The following is a 21634-nucleotide window of genomic DNA, read 5'->3' on the forward strand; positions in this document are numbered from 1 at the left end:
CATATGCAAATGACACATCCTTCATGTCACAAAATAATCAAAATGATACCCTAATCATAATGGATGCCCTTAAACAATATGGTTTAGTTTTTGGACTACATGTGAACTTTAACAAGTTCAACCTGCTCACCATTGACAATATACAATGAGCATCAATTTGTTAGTCCAAATGAAATAGTTGGACATCTCGTTATCCATTGTGATGGAATGCAATGGAGAAAGAAAAGGTTGATGGCTTTTAAGAAACGTGTGACAAAAGCTAAGTTATTGACGTATTTTGTCATGGCTTATCCATGTTAGATCAAGGATAGACATTCGATCAATATTCATGGCTTACATGTAATATCATTCGATATTTTGTTTGAGACCTAAATAAAGGATATAAGAGGCTAACTCATAAATTGCAACACTTATTGGGTGCTCTAAACCATTGCACAAACATGTAAGGCTCCCATCATAAGAGAAACTATTAACACCACAAATGAAAACGAAACTTATAAGTGTATGGAGATTACACCTTCCACTTGAGCAAAGGGTACTCCCATGGAGATGCTTACTACTTGGGCTTTCCCATTAGGGTGAATCTTCAAAATACATAGATAATTTTCATCACATCATGCGTGATGTAGTGGAGATTTTGGAACACTTTTATTGCAAACCTGCTCCCTCACCAAAGCTTATAGAAATATGTACACACATCACTTTGTCATGGTCATGCTTTGGTATGGGAAAAAACTTTGAAAGTTGTTATTGACGGACTTTGAGTGGGCTATGAAGCAAGGGTTATTAAATTCACATATGAGCAAAATTTCAGGCACTTTTGGAACATCTAGAAGCCCCATGATCGTAGCGTCATTGGTCAAGACAACGTACAGGAACATAACTTTAGTTAAGGAGATGGTTAGAACCTCGCTCGTTATAACTTCTTAAAGCAATCCTCCCCCACCCAATCTCTATTCGACTGTTTGTTTTGTAGGTTTGGGACGTCCGTCCCATGAAGAGCTTCAATGTCTGCTCTCAAGTGCTTCTAAGAACTTATGTTGGACACATTGTACATTTCTCGGTGTCATTTGTGTGGGGTTACACCCGACATCAAAGGATTCCTAATGCGGTAAGGTAGGTATGTATAAGATGTGGCCAAGGAAGTGGAAGAGCATAGGGTCAAGTTTGTACCGAGAGAGAGAGAGAGAGAGAGAGAGAGAGAGAGAGAGAGAGAGAGAGAGAGAGAGAGAGAGAGAGAGAGAGAGATACATGGAGATGGTAATGTTAAGTATGTAAAACCCTAGGGACATTTCTGTAATTACAGAGAAAAAGAGGGGCTAATTATGAATTAATCCTCGCAAGAAGGAAGAAGGAAGAAGAAAGAAGAAGACGAGTTGGGGGAGTTGAGAAGCAGCAGCTATGGCAGTGATGAAGAAAGGCACCGTGACCATGAAGTCGAGAAACGCGCAGCAGCAGCAGATGCAGAAGAAGAAGAAACCACCATTCCGAAGGAAGAAAGACAGTAGAATTGCAGAAGCAGAAGAAATCGAAGCCATCGAAGCTCGTTTAAAGGAAGGAGCTCCGGCGCGAGGCTCTAACCCTCTCGCGTCTTCACTAGAAATAAAAAGAGAGGGAGAAAAAGGAAGAGAAGAAGGTGGAGACGCAGTAACAGCTCCTTATGTAGGCGCGAAGCTTTTTGAGCAGCTTCCTGTTTCTGATCGGACGAAGCGTGGTCTTGCTGATGCAAAATTTGTCCACATGACCGCCATCCAGCGGGCGGCTTTGCCCCATGCGCTCTGTGGGAGAGACGTCCTTGGTGCAGCCAAAACCGGCTCTGGAAAGACGCTCACTTTCTTGATTCCGGTTGGTTTGGTTTTTTACTTTTTGTTGCTTTGTTCGGCTGGTTTTTTTTCTTTTAGTTTGACTGATTTATATCGAAATAAACCCAGGTCTGAGCTGCCCGCTAGATTTTACTATAGTCCTTGGTGATTATATATGGCAGCTAGGATCAAAACACGCATTTTAATGTAGTGTATGTCGAGATGATAAATGACTCGCCATGCTCAAAATGCTTTGTTAAGAAGCATTGAACTAGAAGTCTTTTTACATCTAAAACGAGAACTGTATGCATTCCTATCTGCATAATGCATGATCCAGGATATAAGTGGGCTTGCCTAAGCATATGGATGAATGTGGGACAAAGAACTCCTCAAGTGCTCTTCTTGGTCAGAGTGGATACAGACCATCTGTTGAACCATGTAATGGTTTTGAGAGAGAGAAAGAGAAAGTATGAACGAACTATTAATGTCTACTAGAAGCCATACTGGTTCTATGAGACAAATTGTGATCACAAGTATTGGTGAATTCATGTTATTCATACTGAAACGGAAACAAAAGCTCTAGTTTTCCTAAAACTCCATGGTCATGCTCCTAATGTATGTTGGAATGATTTGGGAGATGGTTCACAAGCATGAATGGGCTGGTAACTGGACATTATATTGGAGGTTGGTTGATGCAGTGGAATGAGGCTATGAAAAAGTTCAGTAAGTGCATTTGGGTGTCTTCCATGTGATTTGAATATGGAGAGAAATGATCTTCATGATTTCATTACGGTACGAGTCATGTGCCTGATATTTTGGTACTCATCATTATCATCATTTCTCTTAAAGCTGTATTAATGTAGACTGCGAAAATCTTTCACTTGGCTCATAGGAGACTAGAGGACTTGACTTATAGCTATCTCATTCATAGAGAGAGGTCCTATCAGTCTTTGTATGTGCAGGAGAGGAATGAATACCCACACAGGCGTTGGTAGTAAAGCCATACGCGAATAGTTGTGATAAAAGGAATTGATTGTCAGCCATCTTTATATCAAGTGGCACTTGAGGGTTCATACTTGTTCTCCTTACTCCAAAATGACAGTATCTATATTGATTATTCTGTTTTTATTGGCTCGGATGATTTCTAGGCTGGAGCAGTTTATACACAACCCATTTTCCCTCTTTTCTTGCATCTATCACACCTAGTATATTCTCCTGGCAGTGTGTTTCATCAATAGGGTAAAGCTTTTGTCCAAAAGTTTCCCCTGTTAAGTGCCCTTCTTCTGGAGAGGAAAGGTTTCTGCTGGTCCATGTCCTCATAGAAGAAAAATATGTTGTTGGCCATTGATTCATCCTTTTCCAGCCTCACATAATGATGATTTCAGATGCACCAAATTTTGTTCCAAGATTTTTTGTGTTGTCTAGTGGGTTGACTTGATTCACATCTAGTGGTCGAGCTTTTTATTTGCCCTCTTCGTTGAGGGTTCCATTCACTTTTTCTGCCTTTGTTGCCTCTGGTTTTCATCCATTATCTCCACATTCTTTGTTGCGAATGCTATGCAGTCACTATTGCCACGTTGTTTTCTGCCAGTTTACCCTCTCCATCACATTGGTAATGATGATTTCCGCAACATTTTGGCTTATCTTTAATCGTGCTTATCATGACCAGTTAATGAGATATTGAGATAGCATAGTTTTTCTAATTTTTATCTGCACGTCTTCTGTACATGTGGTAAGCACTCTTACTTCAACAATTTTCCATTTCTAATTTGATGGCATCCATCTGTTCTTTCCATTTGGTCAGATTTCAATGCATACGCCTTCTGTGTTTCTCTTTTCTGGGCATATTCTTTCGCTATGATGATCAAATTTAATTCAGTTATATTCTCTGGGATATTTTTCTTGTTCTTATATGTATTAAACACTCAGTGTGCTTTTTTCCTACTACTTGGTGGGCTTCCGCTTCCATTTTATGGGTATCTCTTGGGATTTTCCAGGTTGAGTCACTCTGTCTCTGCATAAATGATCCTATTTTGACCTAATAATTGCAAATCCTTCGGAAATGCAAGTCTCCCTTAGGTAAGTGTTTGATAAGAAATGTTTGACATGGTGTTCCTCCTTTCACAATACAGACATGGAATGAATGTACATGTTTAGTTATTGGTCATTTTATTGATCTATCTCTGTCCCTAATAAGTATGTCCTGCGGATAAGTCAACTTTAACTTGGGCAGTCGTGTGTGCACAGGTTGTGGAAAAATTGTTCCGAATGCAATGGGGTTCTATGGATGGTGTTGGAGCTTTAATTATTTCTCCAACTAGAGAATTGGCCGTTCAGATCTTTGAGGAGCTTCGTAAGGTGGGAAAGCACCATAGTCTTAGTGGAGGATTGCTGATTGGGGGTCGTAAGGATGTTGATGCGGAAAAAGATCGTGTCAACCAACTCAATATAATTGTTTGCACACCTGGTCGCCTTTTGCAACATATGGACGAAACTCCTAATTTTGACTGCTCTCATCTTCAGGTGGGTGTTCATTTTATACTACTTTCTTTGTGTGTTCATTTAATACTGCTTCCCTCAGTCCTTTTTTCTTATTGCAGATGTTGGTTCTGGATGAAGCAGACCGAATATTAGACATGGGGTTTGCAAATACTCTCAATGCAATTGTTGGTCAGCTCCCAAAACAGAGACAAACACTGCTATTTTCTGCAACACAGACAAGGTCTGTGAAGGATCTTGCAAGGCTTAGTCTTAAGGACCCAGAATACCTTGCAGTGCATGCTGAATCTACCGTAGCAACTCCAGCTCGTCTGCAACAAACTGCAATGATTGTTCCTTTACATGAGAAATTGGATATGCTTTGGAGTTTTATTAAAACACATCTTCACTCTAAGACACTCGTTTTTTTGTCAAGCTGCAAGCAGGTTAGTTTGTCTTCTTCTTTTTTCACTCTTTCTAGACGAGCTCTTGATGAATGACATGGTTGACAATAGAACTATCAATAGGATATGATTAAAAACACTTGTATCCATATGTTTATTTGGTAACTAGTACAGTCATTTGCTCGTTTTATTGTGTTGAATTTGCACATTTCCTAAATATTCAGGCTGGAGTTTACACGTCCTTCTGTAGAGAGTAATGACACTAGCATATGAACTTTTATTTTTCATTAATTGACATAGATGCTCAATTTTGAGTTTTTGAATTTTTGCGTACGCTGGGCACTAATGACAGGAACAAGATGTTTTTTGTTTTGATATTATTGCGAAACCATGTTATTGCTAATCTTAGTTGGAATAACATGGAGTGAATTCTCAAGGGATGTGCTCATTATCTTCTCTATGACAAAATAAATTACAAATTTTCCTCTCAAACAATGTGCTCTCGGTGGTCATTTGTGCTATGAGGAGGTATGATATACCAGTGCTACAAATTTTACAAAGCATAGACATTTTCTTAGAAAACTTATGTACAATGCCTAGCCGTGCCATCTCCATTTCCCACAAAAGATGATTGTTCTTGTCTGGCTTAAAACAAAAACACAGGTTTTTTTGGAAGTATTTCCTGGAAGTAATGCATATGTAAGACACCATTTTGCATAAACAATGGGACACAAATGTGCTCAAGAAATTTTTAATTCTAAAGAAACGGGAAACGTTTGATTGCTTTGCAGAAGGCCTCAGCAAAGGCAGATTGTGAACATTGAAGCTGATTTCACACTTTACAATCTTAATGAATATCTGAGGCAGAAGTTGTATGCAGTGTTTAAAAGAAACGATGAGATCAGGACGTAGAGAAGTCAAATGTTTTTTGTGTTGACCTTGAATATCCTGGACCCTTATCGTATTTATATATAGATGATTATAAGCTCAGTATGATGAGAACGGGACACAGAAAATCAGATGGTGCTTGTTTGCTCACTTTGGTAACTTTGTAGATGAATATAAGTTAGCATGATATGTATCCCTCCTTTACAGTGTGTTAAGACATTTGCTAAAGTTCTTTTCAGACAATTGTTTAAGTCACTCCCTGCCCCCTTGCCAGTAACAATCACCTGGATCTTCCATTCAACGATGACATTTATTACACATATTGAGTTGAAAATGCACCCCCTCCCCCCTTGGCATTTGGTACTTAGGTAACAAACAGGACTATCTTTACTGATATTGAGTAGAAATTTTAATTTTGTACAAATGCAAGGGTGCAGGCAAGCAGCTCTCCTATAAACTCCATAGTTAAAGTGCACTTGGGACAATACTGGGATGGATGACCACCTGGAAATTCCTTTCAATGAACTCTTTTAGAACTCTCCTCAATGGTTTGGTGCTACTATGATTTTGCTGTCCTTTATCCACCAATAAATACATGTACCTTTGGCCTGTAGCTAACAAACTAAGAATTACCTCTACTGTTGAGCACAAAATCTAATTTTGTGCAAAGTTCTCAGTCCCTGGCGAACAACGATAATCCAGACCTTTCTGTCTGACATTTGACCAGATAGGAGTCTTCCTCAAGATAGTGGAAGTACTGCCTTGAGGGCTCTGAATGGAAATTCCAAACGATTGGGGAGGTGAATCCTTTGCATACAACTTAAATATGTGGCCAGGTATTGTAAGTGGCAGAGCAGCCCTGCTGCTACGATCCACTGAGTTTCAACCTGTTGTCGTGCCGATTTGTCCCCACAAACCTTGGAAGAGGGGTTCTAGAAAATATGACGGAGGATTTCCCTGTAATGTATATCATTGTGATTGTATCCTTTCGGAACTGGTACTGATTGCAATGGTCAGCTAAAACTATTGTAACTGGCTCTAGTGTTTTGAAGCCTGAGATTTATGTTCTTTAACTCAATTTATTTGAACTTTCTCTAGTAATGATAGAGTAAAAGTCTATCTTGCAATGTGAGGATAGATAGTGATGTGTTCAACTCATCTATTGCCTTCCAGAAAAGACAATCCTTAAGAAAATTAATACATTGCTGAGGTCACACAAATGTATCTCATGGACCATGTTTACTGAGTAGAAAATTTGTAATTAATGTCTAACCTCTTTATGTATCTGACAGGTGAAGTTTGTACATGAGAGCTTTAAAAGGCTTCGTCCTGGTGTACCATTAAAGTGCCTGCATGGGCGCATGAAACAAACTCAGAGGATGCTTGTGTTTTTCAATTTCTGTGAAGAGAAACATTCTATTCTTTTTGCCACAGATGTTGCGGCTAGGGGTCTAGACTTCCCAGCAGTAGACTGGGTAGTTCAGGTATCAGCTATAGGGCAATTCATTAACGATTACGTTTTAATTATACCCTAACAGATGACATTGGATTAATTATTTTGATAGGTGGACTGCCCAGAAGATGTTCCTTCCTATATCCATAGGGTTGGACGGACAGCCCGGTATACTTCTGGAGGCCACTCTGTGATGTTTTTAGCACCCTCTGAGGCTAAAATGATTGAAGATCTACATGCAGCAAAAATACCAATCAAAACCATCAAGGTGAGTTAGTCCGAATGTGTTATCAGCCATGTCTTTTTGGAAATTTGTTCCATAAAGATTTATTCACTCTTGTTGTTTTGTTTCAGGTGAATCATGATAAAGTTCAGAGAGTGTCAGGTCCATTAGGTGGTCTTTTGTCCAAGGATCCAGACCTCAAGTACATGGCACAGCGTGCCTTTGTTACTTATGTGAAGTCGATACACCTACGTGGCAATAAAGAAATATTTGATGTAACAAAGCTTCCTGTTGAAGAGTATGCATTGTCATTAGGCTTGCCGACCACTCCACGGATCCGGGTCTTGGAAAAGGGCAGAAAGAATGCTAAGTTTGATAAATCTGTTTCCAAAAAAGAAGTATTGGATGATGATAATGATGAAGAAATGTTGAAGATCTCAATGCCTTCTGAAACCAAGGGTATGTATGCCATATACATGGGAGTACTGAAATTTCTTTTTTTGGTCCTTTTCTCAATCTTGTGTATTTTGCAATGCTATAGCTAAACAGGTTAAAATTAGTCTAGATACCCCTGAAGATAAACTTCTTACAAAGAAGAGAGGAAGAGAAGAGGAGCATGATGCATTAAGGATGAATGGGACCGAGCTGTAAGTATGCCAAACTTTATTTGCAACTATTGTATGGATGAATGCCCGTTCACCTGTGTTTCTCATGGGGTCCTGTATCTCTGCTTTTTCAGACCTACAAGGGTGACTAAGAAGAAGTTAAAAATAAACCCAAACAGGCCAGCAGGGAAGAGGTTCGTGTTTGATGAGGAAGGAAATGCTGTACCACCTTTGGCTGCCTTTGCTAAACAAATTGCTTCTAATAAAGAAGGAAATATTGCAGGTGCTTTATATAGCCTGTCTTTGTTTTTCTCGTTATGTTAATATTGGATAACTTCATAACTGAGCCCTTTATTTGTATCACTCTATGGTCATGTAGATACAGGGTTACTCAAGGAAGCTGCCCAAGAGCGGTATAAAAAGCTAAAACAGGAAATGATGCAACGAGACAAGGAAGACAAAATACTTGAGAAGCAGAGACTTCGTGATAAAAGAAACAAAAAGAAATGGGCTGGGAAGACAAATGATGGAGGTGAAGATGAAGATGAAGATGAAGATGAAGAAGATGGTCTGAACAAGAAAACAAAGCTTTTTGCACAAAAGCAGTATTTTACGGATGATTCTTCAGATGATGCATCATCGGGAGGTGAAAGCCCAATTCATGAGGAAGCTAAATCAAATCTTGGAAATTTGTCTTCATCTCTACAAGAATCAATTGCCCTTGATATGTTAAAGTCACGACAATGTTAATATGTTCCGAATTACAGATGAGTCTTTTTCTAACCTCATTTTAATGATCTTGCTTGCTCCATTCAAGATGTGTGTGCATTCTTGAATCTCCTATTTTTTCTTAAGATATATACATATATATTATATATCACACTTACATATCCAGCTTTTCCTTTTTGTTCTATATCCCATTAGAAGAATGTAAAATCCTTTTTTGACAGAAGAAAAAAATACCAACGGAAGTCTGTCAACGAGAGATTGTAGCTTTGGCTTTTACACATACCCATCTCTCTGAGCTGATAAAATTTGTCTTTTAAGTTTCAAAGTATGTGAACTCTGAAAACAATGTAATCCATTTTTTATTGGAAAAAAACTGGAAGCATGCAGAAATTTTAGAAACTTCTGTTAGTAAGTGTACTTGGCATCTTTCAATTTATGATTCCACCTTTTATAAAAGAAACTATCCATAATCTCAAACTATTTCTTTCATGAAGAAAGTCATATAGCAGCCATGGTGAATAAACTGTAAGGGGAAGATTAACTGATATATATCAAACTGATTAATGAGAGATGCAATCAAAGACTTATTAGATAATCATGAGATCTGTTCCTGTATGAACTATTTTGAGTTAATAATCATGCAATCTTATGAATGATGCATTAGGAGAGGTGGACACGCTTTTCAACTGCATTATGTGAAAGTTTCTCAACTCAGTCCAATAGAAATACTTTTTGTGCTTTAGTTATATTCATATGCCGGATGATCATTTACAAGAAAGTGTGTGCATTATTAATGTGAAAATTATCATGTGCGTCAATCCTCATTATTGATATCCTGATCGTCATTCCCCCTTGGTTATCAATTTAGTTGCTACAGCTTGGCTTTTAGGTTTAATTAATATGTAAATGTTTAACAAGTGCTCTCTGCTAGTTCAGGTTTTATGAAAATGGAACAGAAGTTGTGATGCATAATGTGATGGTGTGAGAAGGGAGAAAGGAATCAAACTTTTTGGTTTCAGTAGATATTTTGGAATGACACGTTTGAAATTTCTGGAAACAACCCTCTCATGATTATGATTTCATAAACTCATGATTTTTGGCATGTGGATATATGCTTGAAATTTCAGTAGCGTTCATGTGGATATATGCTTGAAATTAGTTCATTCTCTCATCATTATAATTTCATAAACTCATGATTTTTGGCATGAATCTATTTGACAGTTCATGAAATAAAGAACATGATTTTAGTTAATACTCCTCAGTTTTGAACGTCACTATCATATCTATGTGTTGATTAACATTTAAGTTTATATCTAATAATTCTCAAAGTATTAGCAGTTATTCTAAGAGTTAAACAAACTTAAAATTTTATCATTCAATATAAAGTTCAAAACAATTGCAAAAGGTACATGCCAAGACTTTAATCAACTTTGTCTTATATATATAATCTTGATCTCTGTCTTATATCATAAATCAGATACTATTGAAGCTTCAGCACCCCACTATATATCCACTATTTGGGAGCAAAATTACAATTGAATCATGATTTGGAACACCACAATCTACATGACTCATGCACATTGATAATTGAGAATAGGGAAAAAATAATGCTTATACATGCTGAGGCTAATTCATCCAGTCTGTCTTTAGAAGGCTATCAAATAAGAGCTCCTACTGAAACTTAGCAATATGTACCATTGACGAATTCATTGAAAAAATTGAGATAAAATCAACATGATGTACGTTACCTAAATTAGACCCAAATCAGATATAAGTTGAATAAATAAAGGCACCATCAACGTACAAACTTTCCTAAAGTTAATCCCGAAATGTTTTCCTAAAAAGGATCAGACTGATGGTGTAATTCACCTTGGCTGTGAGCAAAATGACAACGATCACCAAATGTGCAAGTTCCCTTTGGAAAGTTTTCACATAGTTTCGATTTGAAATCACCACCATTTGCCTTGAGGCGTGTGATATCTTTGTCAGAAAGAAGCTCTCGAACCATCCTACTCGCCTCTTGGATCTGATCAAACGAACCTTCCATTTCGACATTTTTAAGAGACACATCTGACTCATGATCTTTTATATAGATTTTCGCACCACTTGTGCGAGAAATCGCCTTGGCATTGACCCCCCCTTTACCGATGATGATACCAGAAAGAGCTGCATCAATAACAACTTTGGCTATCGACACAGCTCCAAATGAGGCCGCAAGCCCAGGAGGGGATGGCTCCTTATAAGCCTTCAAAACTATATTATCTTCAAATGTTGCATTAGGAGAAAATCCAAGTGGTCTTCTTCGATCTCCAAAATTACTATTAGATTTCATCAAATCCGCCTCTCCATGTGCAAAGTTACATTTCTGGCCAAATCGACATCCCTCTGGGGTATCAAAACTCTTGCATAGGCGTGATTTGAAGCCTGGACGAGTTGATCCTTGTTCACGTTGAGGCATCATAGGAGTAGTGTGACCTAATGATTCTTTTCGTAAAACCATAGAACTATTTCCAGAAGGGTAAGACCCAAGAGATACCATTCCACCAGGCACATAGTGTAAGAAGTGACAACCCTCCCCATATGGACAACCAGATGTACTGAAAATCCAAACCATAGAGAGTTAATGTTCCCAAAGAATCACATATATGCACTAACAACTTACGGAATATAGCCACAACTACGCAAAATAATATATTTCTTACAAAAGCAGCACCTGCAACAGTAAAAACATTTAAGCTTGCATAATATCCATCAGAATAATGAGACACTTCTTGTTGATAATCTGGGCACGCCATAAATATCTGGCAAATCTTTGTCAGACAATTGTCCAGATATATATCCATAAATGACAATTTTGGAAAAACACTGAGGAGTGCTTAACTGATGGCCTTACAAAATATAAACATAGTTATAAACTCTGGAATTGAAGTTATTAATTTGATAAAACCAACACCCAAATCTGTCTCTATCACGGAAGTGTAGCACTTTCTAATTGGTCATATTAGTATTCAATGGGCATACAGCTTAGCAGCTTCAATAGCTTTCGGAATTATTAAGAAATTCATCTCAACTTTCAACGAACATATATTTGTATAAACTATTTGATGCACACGTACAATATGTTCACTCACAAGTATGAAATGTATACTGTTTAGAGGTATGTATAAATGTATGTATTTTTATCTTACTTAAAGTTGTTACATGTCTACAAGGCATATAAAACATATAGATGTCCACTCACATTCCTAATGGTGAAATTATTTTAATCTTAATTAAAGTTGTTAAAGTTAATGGTGAAATTATTTCTGATTTCCATTATAACATAGATTGGGCCCGTTCCTAGAAATTTTGAGTCCAAAGCTTAAAAGGACAGGATCTTGGATTTCCAATAGTATATTTATTAAGTTTGATGTGTCATTTCTTTTCAAACAGGATAAGGATTAAAACCTGAAAAATTTGAGGCAAGCCTTTGATTTGCTTCCTATATTTGTTGATAATGGCTCCCTCTCTGCTCCAACACTTCCTTTGGTTCCTTAGAGTATTTATGTAAGTCAAATTTTTAGATGAAGAACCACATGTTATAATCAAATATTTCCATCAAATGATCAACCTGGAAAATCTTCCAAAAGCAGTAAATTTGGCGGGCATATTTTTGAGTAATTAAATATTCAAGTGTGTTTTCAAATTATTCTTTATACCAATAAAGAAATTCAAGTGTTTCACAAATTACCTTAGTTACACAACTTGTTCAACAATGTTCAAAAATTAGAAAATCAAGTGGAAATATAATTCCTGACTATTAACCTTGTTTCAATTATATTCAAACATTCAAATATTTTCAAGATATGTTATATGTTTCAGATCTTTTCAAAAGATTCAAGTTTTCCAATATTTTCATAATATTCGAAGTGTTCTGCACGTATTTATAAGATGTTAATTTTAAGAATATTTTAAGAAACTGGCTGTTTGGCATATTATCAAAGATTAAAGCGTTTTTTATTATATCTACACTGTTATTATATACGTGTATATCCTAATTCCAACTTGTTTCATATAATATCCACATGGTAATATCTTGTTGGAAGAAGGTATCATTTTGAAATGTCTGTTCAGATAATATTCCTACACATGTTGGTCGTATCATCTTTTTGCAGCTTTGCTTATGCCTTTCAGATAACTCAGGACATCATTATCTTGTTTCACCCATTAGCTTTCTTCTGAGTGTATCAAATAGAATGAATAATTCAGAACTTACATTTCCCCAGAAAACAAACAGCATGACAATCAAGGCAATGATTTTAACCACAAACTTGATATACCGAAACAAAAGAAATATACGAGCAGTCTGAGTACAGTAAAGAAAAGGAGAAGAAGAGCACCATGACTACGGACGCAAATTAGAGACTAACAACTGAAGCACAGGTGTGGAGAATGTGGTCATGGAATTTGGTCATGGAAGAAACAAGAAGAAGAAGAAGAAGAAGAAGAAGAAGAATAAGGAAACCACAGCTACAAAACCAAGCATAAAGAGAAGGAGAGTAGGGGCAAGAAGCTTACCTGAGGCATGGCCATTGAGAATATGGTCATCGAAGAAGAAGGAAGAGGAGGAGGAAGGAGACGGAGAATGAGAAAGGACGGTAGAATTGGATAGGGCGAGGTTCGTTTTCTTCTTCTTCAGCGGAGGAAGAGGAGGTTCCATTCGCCAAAACCCTAAACCAAACCTCTATCTCTGTGCTTTCTTCTGTGTCTCTATTTTCTTTGTGCCTGCGCCTGTGTGGGTTTGCACTGTGTATATCCAAATTTACAACATACCCTTGTGTATCGATACCCCTCTCCTGTTTCTGAAATTACCCACATACCAATCAATATGTACATACATATACACATACCCATACATAGAACGTAATAAACGTGTTCGTCCAAGCTTACACACGTTTGCCATACCCATACCACATACATGATAGATACCACACACACCCTTCCTAGTTGACACATAGCACTCGCTTGTTTCCAATGTTACCTACATACACATACACATACACATGTGACATAAACATATACATATACATACACCGTACACGCCTATATACATGCACACACACATATACCACATAAATATATACATACATACATGCGCGCACACATATACCGCATAAATACATACATACATACATGTGCACGCACATATACCACATAAATACATACGTACATACATACATGCGTGCACATATACCACATACATACATACACACATGCACACACACACACACATATACCACATACGTACATACACACACAACATGAGCATCCTATACCAATCAATTGCATCCACTTTGAGACATAGGCATGTTATTTTAAAAACATTAGCAAAACTTAGATAGGTAAAGCATGCCCTTCATCAATTTAAGTTAAGGATTATCCATATGTTAACTTAGCTAGCATAATAATCTCAATTCATTAAACTCCTAACAAAAGTTCCTAATTAACAAATTAAAAATCAGTGTAAAGTGTATTTATTTTCTCAATACATATAAGCATAATATGTGAATTTCCACTTATATTCTTTTATGCATGAGAGAATGGGTCTCAAAAAGTTGTGAGCTGATGACCTGCCAATGAGTATGTAACGCACTCAGTTTTTCTACAATAAGTCAATATACTTGTTGACTTGAAACTATCTATAATAGTAGGTAGCATCATTCAATATGTTGGCATTGAAACGACATTAAATTTCAATGATTAACATGCCAAATCCAGTTGTCAACAATCAAATGGGTAACATATGATGTCGTGAGTCTCTATATGCAGTTCAGTTAGCATATAATCAGGCTCTCACCTAGTACTGGTTGGTAAAAAAGTGAGTGTTTAGCTCTCATTACTGTACTCAGTATATCATACTCTTCTTGCAAATGAGTACACAAATTTTTTTATGTGCCTCTATCAACTTAAAGCTTGCATACCTAGAACAAAATTTGACTTTATAGGGAAACGAAATGCTTCTTCAAATAATTTAAAAGGTATTTCAACATGAATGCTCACAAAATTTTCCAAAAAAAAGACAAATTTTCACCTAGTTGTCTCTTGCATATCCATATGAAAATTTAATAAGCCACATAAAGTTAACCAATAATTTGGCATTTGTATCCATGAAACTTGAAGATTACACATTCCAACTTTAGAGATCAATTTCATTTGTACCACATGAATAAATATGGCTTTGTTGCACACACAATGTCACAAAAAATAAGGCTTCTGATTTGTGAATAATAAACCACCTAAGAAAATGCATTCACAAAAGACAGAAGTTTATAATGTGTTAATAGTTTTAGTATATTGGTATATATATCTATCCAGCTATTGATGGAACAAGTCTGCAGTTCTACATTTCAGGCATTTTATGTAATTGCACACGATGATGCCAAGTTTCTGGCAAGTAGAAAACATACTGTATTACAACACATTTTAAAGCATGGAATGAGAGAATTTATGGTTCACATTTCTATAACTTTGGCAATCAAAATCAGACCCCATGCTCCTATCATGATGATATTGATCTCTCCTACCTCTTTGGTTATGGATATTGAGATTTACAATTCTCTCCTTTGGCAATTTACCTCCATGCATGGTAGAGAATCAATGCCTGCAAACAATCTCTGAAACCTAGCCAACAATAAATGAAGGTTTTGATCCACCTTAAAGACTAGAATTTACGACTCACATATGAGCAGCTTAGCTTCCAGTCCAAGTTTGACAAGCCTACTATCTAACACAGACAGAAGGGGAGGATACCTTACATTTTCAAACCGTCACAGAAAAGCTTTATTTTCCAAAACTTTAGAATGCCTTGAGGTATCAATAAATTATTCATCATTTCCAAAGTTAAGGAGCAAATATTCCACTTGTACGAAATTTGAGCTCCACCTCCAGCATGCCTAATGATTCATTGTGAGATATGTTGGTTCCAAATCATTACATATTACTGTGGCACGTTGGTATGAGTTATTCGCTGAGCATGTCAAAACATTTGAGTCAAAGTTTCGGATTGCATTCTTATATATCCAAAAGCATCAGCATACTAGTTAATCACCCAGTTTTTGCTCCCGAGTCACATGGCAAGTTGGTATGATGGTTCCAAATCATTACATATTACTGTGGCAAGTTGGTATGAGTTATTCGCTGAGCATGTCAAAACATGTGAGAGTCAAAGTTTCGGATTGCATTCTTATATATGTATCCAAAAGCATCAGCATACTAGTTAATCACCCAGTTTTTGCTCCCGAGTCACATGGCAATTCACGTTCATCCTCAGCTGTTTCACAATCCAAACTACCTCCTAGTGATTTGATCCATTGAATTCCTTCTTCATTCAGCTTCAGATGGAATGTTTTACGATGTCATTGTGCTACTTCCACCTGCAATAGCCTAACCAGTAATTGCATCCACCAGAAAGGTAATTGTATATTGACGGATCTGACAATGGTGAAAGCATGAAGAAAAAACTGACAATACCAGCTACAAGAAGGAAAATTAACTCTGCAGCCACCAACAAAATACTTCCAAGTATTAGGAATTTATTCTGATCTAATTAATATATACAGTACATACTAGCATTTTTGCAATATATTATAAAACTGATTCCATAATAACATAACAGTGCATCAAACAAGATGATAATACTACCTTTTTTTTGCACCACTGAACGAAGATCAGGTAATCCCATAATGTTGCAAAAAACATGAGCACTTAATGGTGCCAATATATTTCCTACAATCACAAAATGATAATCATCATGATCTTCAAGAATGCTCGGAATACCAATAAATAGAAATTACCAATGCATTGAAAATGTTACCAGTACGCAGGTAGAGAAACGAGGTATACCAACCGAAAATAGTTGTATAGCAAAACTGAATACCTGAAAATGGACCCACCACAGATGGTTCATAAAAACATAACTCTACATTTCCAAATATTGAAATTCACAAGGTTTGACGGAGAACTATTTACCTACAATAATAAGTGCTCTTGTCCTGTCATAATTTTGTATATGTACAAGCTCCCAGAAGTGGTTTACATGAGCTGTGAATATTAAATTATATAGATATATATTAGCTCCTTTTCAATTTACACAGATGAAATATAAGCTCCTATGCTCCATCAATTTCCGATATTTTGTCATTCTCGTATATGTAACAAGGTCTGCCTGTTTACGGCAAAGGCACATCATTTTTCTTCTTCATTGTTTAAATTAGTATGGTATTTTTTGCTTTGTACCTAGACCAAAAAATAATGGACAAAAGAAAATAATTGTGATGGATCGTACTCCAGCACAAAGTAGAAGGGGTATCATGCATGCTCTAAACACAATTTCCTCTGTCAATGGTGCCTGAAGAATAGACAGCAAAACCAATTGTAAGCTTATGATCTGTGCACTTTACAAACCACTAAGCAAAGGTGCATTTTGCCCAATTTCAGAATTAAAGAAAGTTCATTTTGCTATCTGCCACAAATACCCCCCCTTTTTCCCACAGAATATGCATATAAACAAATAAAGAACCTATGCAACCATATGGTGGTGGTTCCTCAGACGAAAATTTATTGAGGAAGTTTCCTGGAAGTGTGTCAGAATCCTAATGTGGCAGTCAAGTCCCTAAACACACAAGTATGAGTTCAACACCTGACTTTTCCGGGGGTTCTTATGAAACAGGAGATCAAAATCCATACCCAAAACCAGATTAGATAAACAAATATGATATATACATATATTATATAAAGATAGATATAGAGATATATTTGTAAACCCAGAATATGTACAACTGCATGACTAAGAAAGTGGGATTGATTATAAAATAATTAAAGCCAAATTCTGAGCAGCACAAATCAAATTGTATGATAGAAATGGAATAATAAACATCATGTTGATCATCAACTATTCACATTTGTTGAACAATTCACAAAGATTTCTGAATGAAAAAATCATATTAATTTCATAGTCAAACACATGTTTTTCCATACTTCAATTATCCTCTTTTTATTGTTATTCCTATAATTCAGCAGTTTAACTGCTTCAAGAAAAGGAAACACTGACCAGAATATAATTCCTCCAGACAAGAATATCACCAAATACTAGTTTCAAGTTATCTACGAAACACCAAGCTGCCTCTTTCAATGTGTAGCCACAGTTTGTGGCATTAGTTCCCTGATGCCACTTCTCATACATTTCTAATACCCTTGCAATCAGAGGCCCCAGGTAGAGCAAAGACGTCAAAATGACAGGGAATGCAACTGCTTGCCACTGTTTTATAAAGTAACATTGTAGTAGTTATTAGCACTGCATTTTAAAGAGTCGAAACTATGATTTTCAAACATCTACGTTAAAAAACCTTAAAACTAGTAAGAAAAATATCCTCTTACTTTTTAATTAGTATTAACTTTCAATCACATATCTATACTACATTGTTAATCTTTCTCTGCTATTTTTTTAAATATTATGTTTACTCTGATACATTATTTTTCTTTTTTCTATACTACATAACGTCTTGTTTGGTCTCATAGGCTGTTTCTTCAAAGACAATACATCTTTTTCTCTTTCTTCGAAATAGTTCTAAAGGTCCAGACATCCCTATCTTTGCAAATAAGGGAAAGACAGAATGCATTTTGCATTAATGTACTTTTTAATAAGTATTAACTTTCATCACATATCTATACTACATTGTTATCCTTTCTCTGCTATTTTTTTAAATATTATGTTTACTCTAATAAATTACTTTCCTTTTTATATACTACATAACATCTTGTTTGGTCTCATAGGCTGTTTCTTCAAAGATAATACATCTTTTTCTCTTTCTTCGAAATAGTTCTACAGGTCCAGTCATCACTATCTTTGCAAATAAGAGAAAGACATAATGCATTTTGCATTAATATCTTTTTCTCCAATGAAATAAACCAAATACAGAAGTAGAACTATACATAAGACTAGGCACGTGATTCTGCAAGATAGAAAAGCAAGGACAGTCGACTTACCAAATGATGAGATCTGATCCCAAAAGTATCAAGCCAAGAAACCATGTCCATATTTCTTTCCACTTTTATCTATGGTGTACATAACATTTCAATTATGTGAGATTATGCAAAGAGAATATATATATATATATATATATATGTATGTTAGTGTTGTGAATAGAGTAAAAAGAATAGATTTTTTACTGTCTACAAGGAGGTCGACCTATAGGAACAAATATACATACCATCTTGTAGATGATTCCTTAAGAACAGGGGGTTATCCGTCTATAACAACACTTTCCATATAGCTCTTGGGATGTAATGCATCGTTTGAAATGCATTCACGTGCACAAACTTCATTCGCATTTTCTGCTAGTGTTTTCTTAATGGGGACATCTCTCCATTTCATCATGAATTTTTTATTGCATCTTTTTTTGCCTCAAGTCTACTTCGTTTGAACTATTGTGAGGTGATGCAACGAAGCATATTTCTTCACTAAGAATACTGTGAATTGTTTTCTGACATATGGTTCACACGTGAAATGATGCAAAGAAAAAGAAAATTACTTGAAATGCTGTAAGACGATAAAAAGACACATAATTCTTCACGTCAAATGTTGTGAGGTAAGGCCACAAAGCATACTTCTCCATGTGAAATGCTGTGAATTGTTGTGAGATGATGCAAAGACATGTATTTCACTTGTGAGTGAAAGCAAGATGTTTCACATGCTAAGGACAATGCTGTACAGGAAGGACTGCAAAAAATCGAGCTCAAATATGGGATGCTGTACTGAGGTGATGCCAAATTTCACAGAGAAAAACATGATTCATATATTAACTATGTGAAAAAGATGATTCGTAAGCAATTTCTAAGTGATGATGAAAAGGAAAGGATGGATGATGCAGGCAGAGGACAACTCGTATCGCTCTCGATGCTTATGGAAGGGACGAGGAGAATATTGCCTGGAGATGGACCAGATTCAACACAAGACAAGGTACCTAGATACATGTGCGAAGAAGGAAAATAAGAACAAAGACAAAAATTATCGGGGGGAATAACTTACAGATACGTGGAAAAGGAGGCGTTGAGAGATGAGGACACACAGGAAGCTCGCCGCGATGGCTCCAGCGAAGCGTCTAAGGATGTGGTGGTGGAGAGAAGGGGGAGGTGGGAGGCGCAGGACGAGGGAAGGGAGGTACAGGAGAGAGACGTACAGGAATGCCATGGCTGCACAAGCGCATACAGCGGCCAAAGGGGAGATGAGATGGAGATCGTGATGGAGATGAAGAGGATCTCCCTCTGTAGCTTCCATGGCGAACTCTTGTTCTCTAACACCTCTGCTGCTGCTGCTCCTTCTGCTTCTGCTTCTGCTTCGTCCACATCGTTATCCTGCATACTGTCCCGCCATTTTTGGACACTGAGAAAGCTCGCCTTTCAGACTTTCTTTCTTCCTCCCTTCCGGTTGCCGGTTAGTTTCTTTTTCTTTCCTTGCCGGTCACCCGGTACTGCTTTCTCGAGATTTGCCGGTGTGCCCCCAACTCTTCTTCTACACTTAACCATAGTTTGACCTTTTAAGTATAGATCAAAGAGAGAGACCTAGGGCTAGTAATGTAACACCTTACCCTTAGGGTAAGATAATTACAATAAAAAGAGCGACATATAAATCAAACTAAAGTAGTGGTTTTTAGAACCACTCAAAGTTTTATACGAACTAAAATCCATCTCACGAGAGGAGAAGGTGGCATAGACACGCTCCTACGTGTAGTACTTAGGAGTAACATTCACAAGGCCTCAGTTCTCCTTATGGAGAGCTGCTTGCTCTCTCAACTTTCTCATGGATGTGCCGCGTGTGGTGCTCTTTGGAAGACAATGTGCACATTTTGCAGTTCCAAGAGCTTCAAACCAATTTGATACACTTGTCGCTCCAACTCTTCTCTATGGAGTATAAACACCATGTCTAAGTCCTAACAAAGCAAATAACTTCAATGATTTCGAGACACCTTTTATCTCAACGATTGCTCACGTGATAAGGAGGAAGCATCCATGCCCCATTACATAATTTGAGTAGAGATGAGAGCAGTCACAATAATCATTGATGCATTATATCTAATTAATGAGCAATATCCAATGGCTTATGGGGAGCATCCTAAACGAAGTTACTCAAGGCTAGACTTATGTCATCAAAACAACTTGCTAAACCTAGAGATATTCATTGATGGTATGTTGAAATGTAACGATGATTTGAGTCACAAGGCAATAAGCATAAATGCACTAGCCCCCCTTCCAACATAGGGTAGGTTCTCCTCATCTAAACATGACCAAAGTGAACGAGAATAGAATGATTAGAATTGATATCATCGAGTTGGAAAACAAAACAACATGGATCAGCCCCACAACTCTCGATAAGAAGATGGACCATTATACGACACTTTTTACACACAATCGGAGTATAGATTCATCATCATGCCTTCTTATATGGACAAACATTTGTCCCATGAGTTGCATAAGAGTGATAGGTTAGTTGCAAACTTCTTCACATTAATTAGAAATTGAGATATGCACATATATTGCATATACTTTTTCATGAAATAAAAGGGAGATACAATTGGTTCTTTAATCAAAGGTTTGACTAAGTTGTTGGAATAAGAGGACCAACATTGCATAGGACTTTTCTTGTTACAACTCAAGAGACATGAGGGGAAGTTGTTGAAGGACATCAATATAACAAGACAAATCAACAAAGAATAATCACAACTTTCTTTACACTCTTGCTAGAAGCCAATCAAGGGCTATACAAATACATCACTAATGGGTTCCAGTAGTTCAGGCAATAACAATTTGCCATGCACATAGGCCACGACCTTGTGGGCAATGATCCCACCACACTTGTCATCGGCAAATAAGAAGGCCATTATTGTAAAGGTCATAGTTGAGAATAAGACAAAATGAGAGGATACCAATGAGGATGAAGATGATGTAGCCATCAACTCTAATACGTAATGCCATGGTCGTAGACAAGAACAAGATAGAATGATTGAAGAGAATAATAA

At 36.8% G+C, this 21634-nt stretch overlaps 3 protein-coding genes across 4 annotated transcripts; 1 reads left to right on the forward strand and 2 right to left on the reverse strand.

The window, feature by feature from the left end:
• Nucleotides 1-1373: 1373 nt before the first annotated feature.
• On the forward strand, nt 1374-8671 carry LOC147858343 (DEA(D/H)-box RNA helicase family protein). The gene is made up of 9 exons (XM_087327003.1): nt 1374-1845; nt 4050-4325; nt 4403-4726; nt 6865-7056; nt 7138-7293; nt 7380-7707; nt 7790-7895; nt 7988-8136; nt 8233-8671. The coding sequence occupies exons 1-9, from the start codon at nt 1402-1404 to the stop codon at nt 8601-8603; spliced, it is 2346 nt and encodes a 781-aa protein (XP_087183129.1). The 5' UTR covers nt 1374-1401; the 3' UTR covers nt 8604-8671.
• Nucleotides 8672-10335: 1664 nt separating this feature from the next.
• Nucleotides 10336-13352, reverse strand: LOC147858344 (zinc finger CCCH domain-containing protein 14-like). The gene is made up of 3 exons (XM_087327715.1): nt 13140-13352; nt 12030-12114; nt 10336-11179 (listed from the first exon to the last, which is right to left on the reverse strand). The coding sequence occupies exons 1-3, from the start codon at nt 13279-13281 to the stop codon at nt 10420-10422; spliced, it is 987 nt and encodes a 328-aa protein (XP_087183841.1). The 5' UTR covers nt 13282-13352; the 3' UTR covers nt 10336-10419.
• A 2347-nt stretch (nt 13353-15699) lies between these two features.
• Nucleotides 15700-19997, reverse strand: FACE2 (farnesylated protein-converting enzyme 2). 2 transcript variants are annotated; one of them, XM_087327636.1, is made up of 8 exons: nt 19648-19997; nt 18606-18674; nt 17671-17877; nt 16857-16968; nt 16590-16661; nt 16435-16497; nt 16260-16346; nt 15700-16113 (listed from the first exon to the last, which is right to left on the reverse strand). In XM_087327636.1, exons 1-8 carry the CDS (start codon nt 19894-19896, stop codon nt 15977-15979), a joined length of 996 nt encoding a protein of 331 aa, XP_087183762.1. In that variant the 5' UTR covers nt 19897-19997; the 3' UTR covers nt 15700-15976. The 2 variants fall into 2 exon arrangements, with proteins under 2 accessions (XP_087183762.1, XP_087183763.1); XM_087327637.1 differs by having other exon boundaries at nt 15700-16115; nt 16263-16346; nt 19648-19995.
• Nucleotides 19998-21634: the final 1637 nt, after the last annotated feature.

Source organism: Azolla caroliniana, unplaced genomic scaffold (genome assembly GCF_043228905.1).
Source record: "Azolla caroliniana isolate FFs.n. ecotype wild unplaced genomic scaffold, voAzoCaro1.0.p SCAF_11, whole genome shotgun sequence".
In the NCBI taxonomy this organism is placed as follows: domain Eukaryota; kingdom Viridiplantae; phylum Streptophyta; class Polypodiopsida; order Salviniales; family Salviniaceae; genus Azolla; species Azolla caroliniana.

Coding starts and splice junctions, on each gene's coding strand:
- LOC147858343 (XM_087327003.1), top strand. CDS start 1,402: ATGGCAGTGATGAAGAAAGGCACCGTGACCATGAAGTCGAGAAACGCG. Junction 4,326..4,402: donor TTGACTGCTCTCATCTTCAG/GTGGGTGTTCAT, acceptor TTCTTATTGCAG/ATGTTGGTTCTGGATGAAGC. Junction 8,137..8,232: donor TAAAGAAGGAAATATTGCAG/GTGCTTTATATA, acceptor ATGGTCATGTAG/ATACAGGGTTACTCAAGGAA.
- LOC147858344 (XM_087327715.1), bottom strand. CDS start 13,281: ATGGAACCTCCTCTTCCTCCGCTGAAGAAGAAGAAAACGAACCTCGCC. Junction 12,115..13,139: donor TCTCAATGGCCATGCCTCAG/GTAAGCTTCTTG, acceptor AAATACTCTAAG/GAACCAAAGGAAGTGTTGGA. Junction 11,180..12,029: donor GCTTGCCTCAAATTTTTCAG/GTTTTAATCCTT, acceptor TTGGATTTTCAG/TACATCTGGTTGTCCATATG.
- FACE2 (XM_087327636.1), bottom strand. CDS start 19,896: ATGGAAGCTACAGAGGGAGATCCTCTTCATCTCCATCACGATCTCCAT. Junction 18,675..19,647: donor GCCTCCTTTTCCACGTATCT/GTAAGTTATTCC, acceptor TGTACACCATAG/ATAAAAGTGGAAAGAAATAT. Junction 16,498..16,589: donor AAGAGCACTTATTATTGTAG/GTAAATAGTTCT, acceptor GTCCATTTTCAG/GTATTCAGTTTTGCTATACA.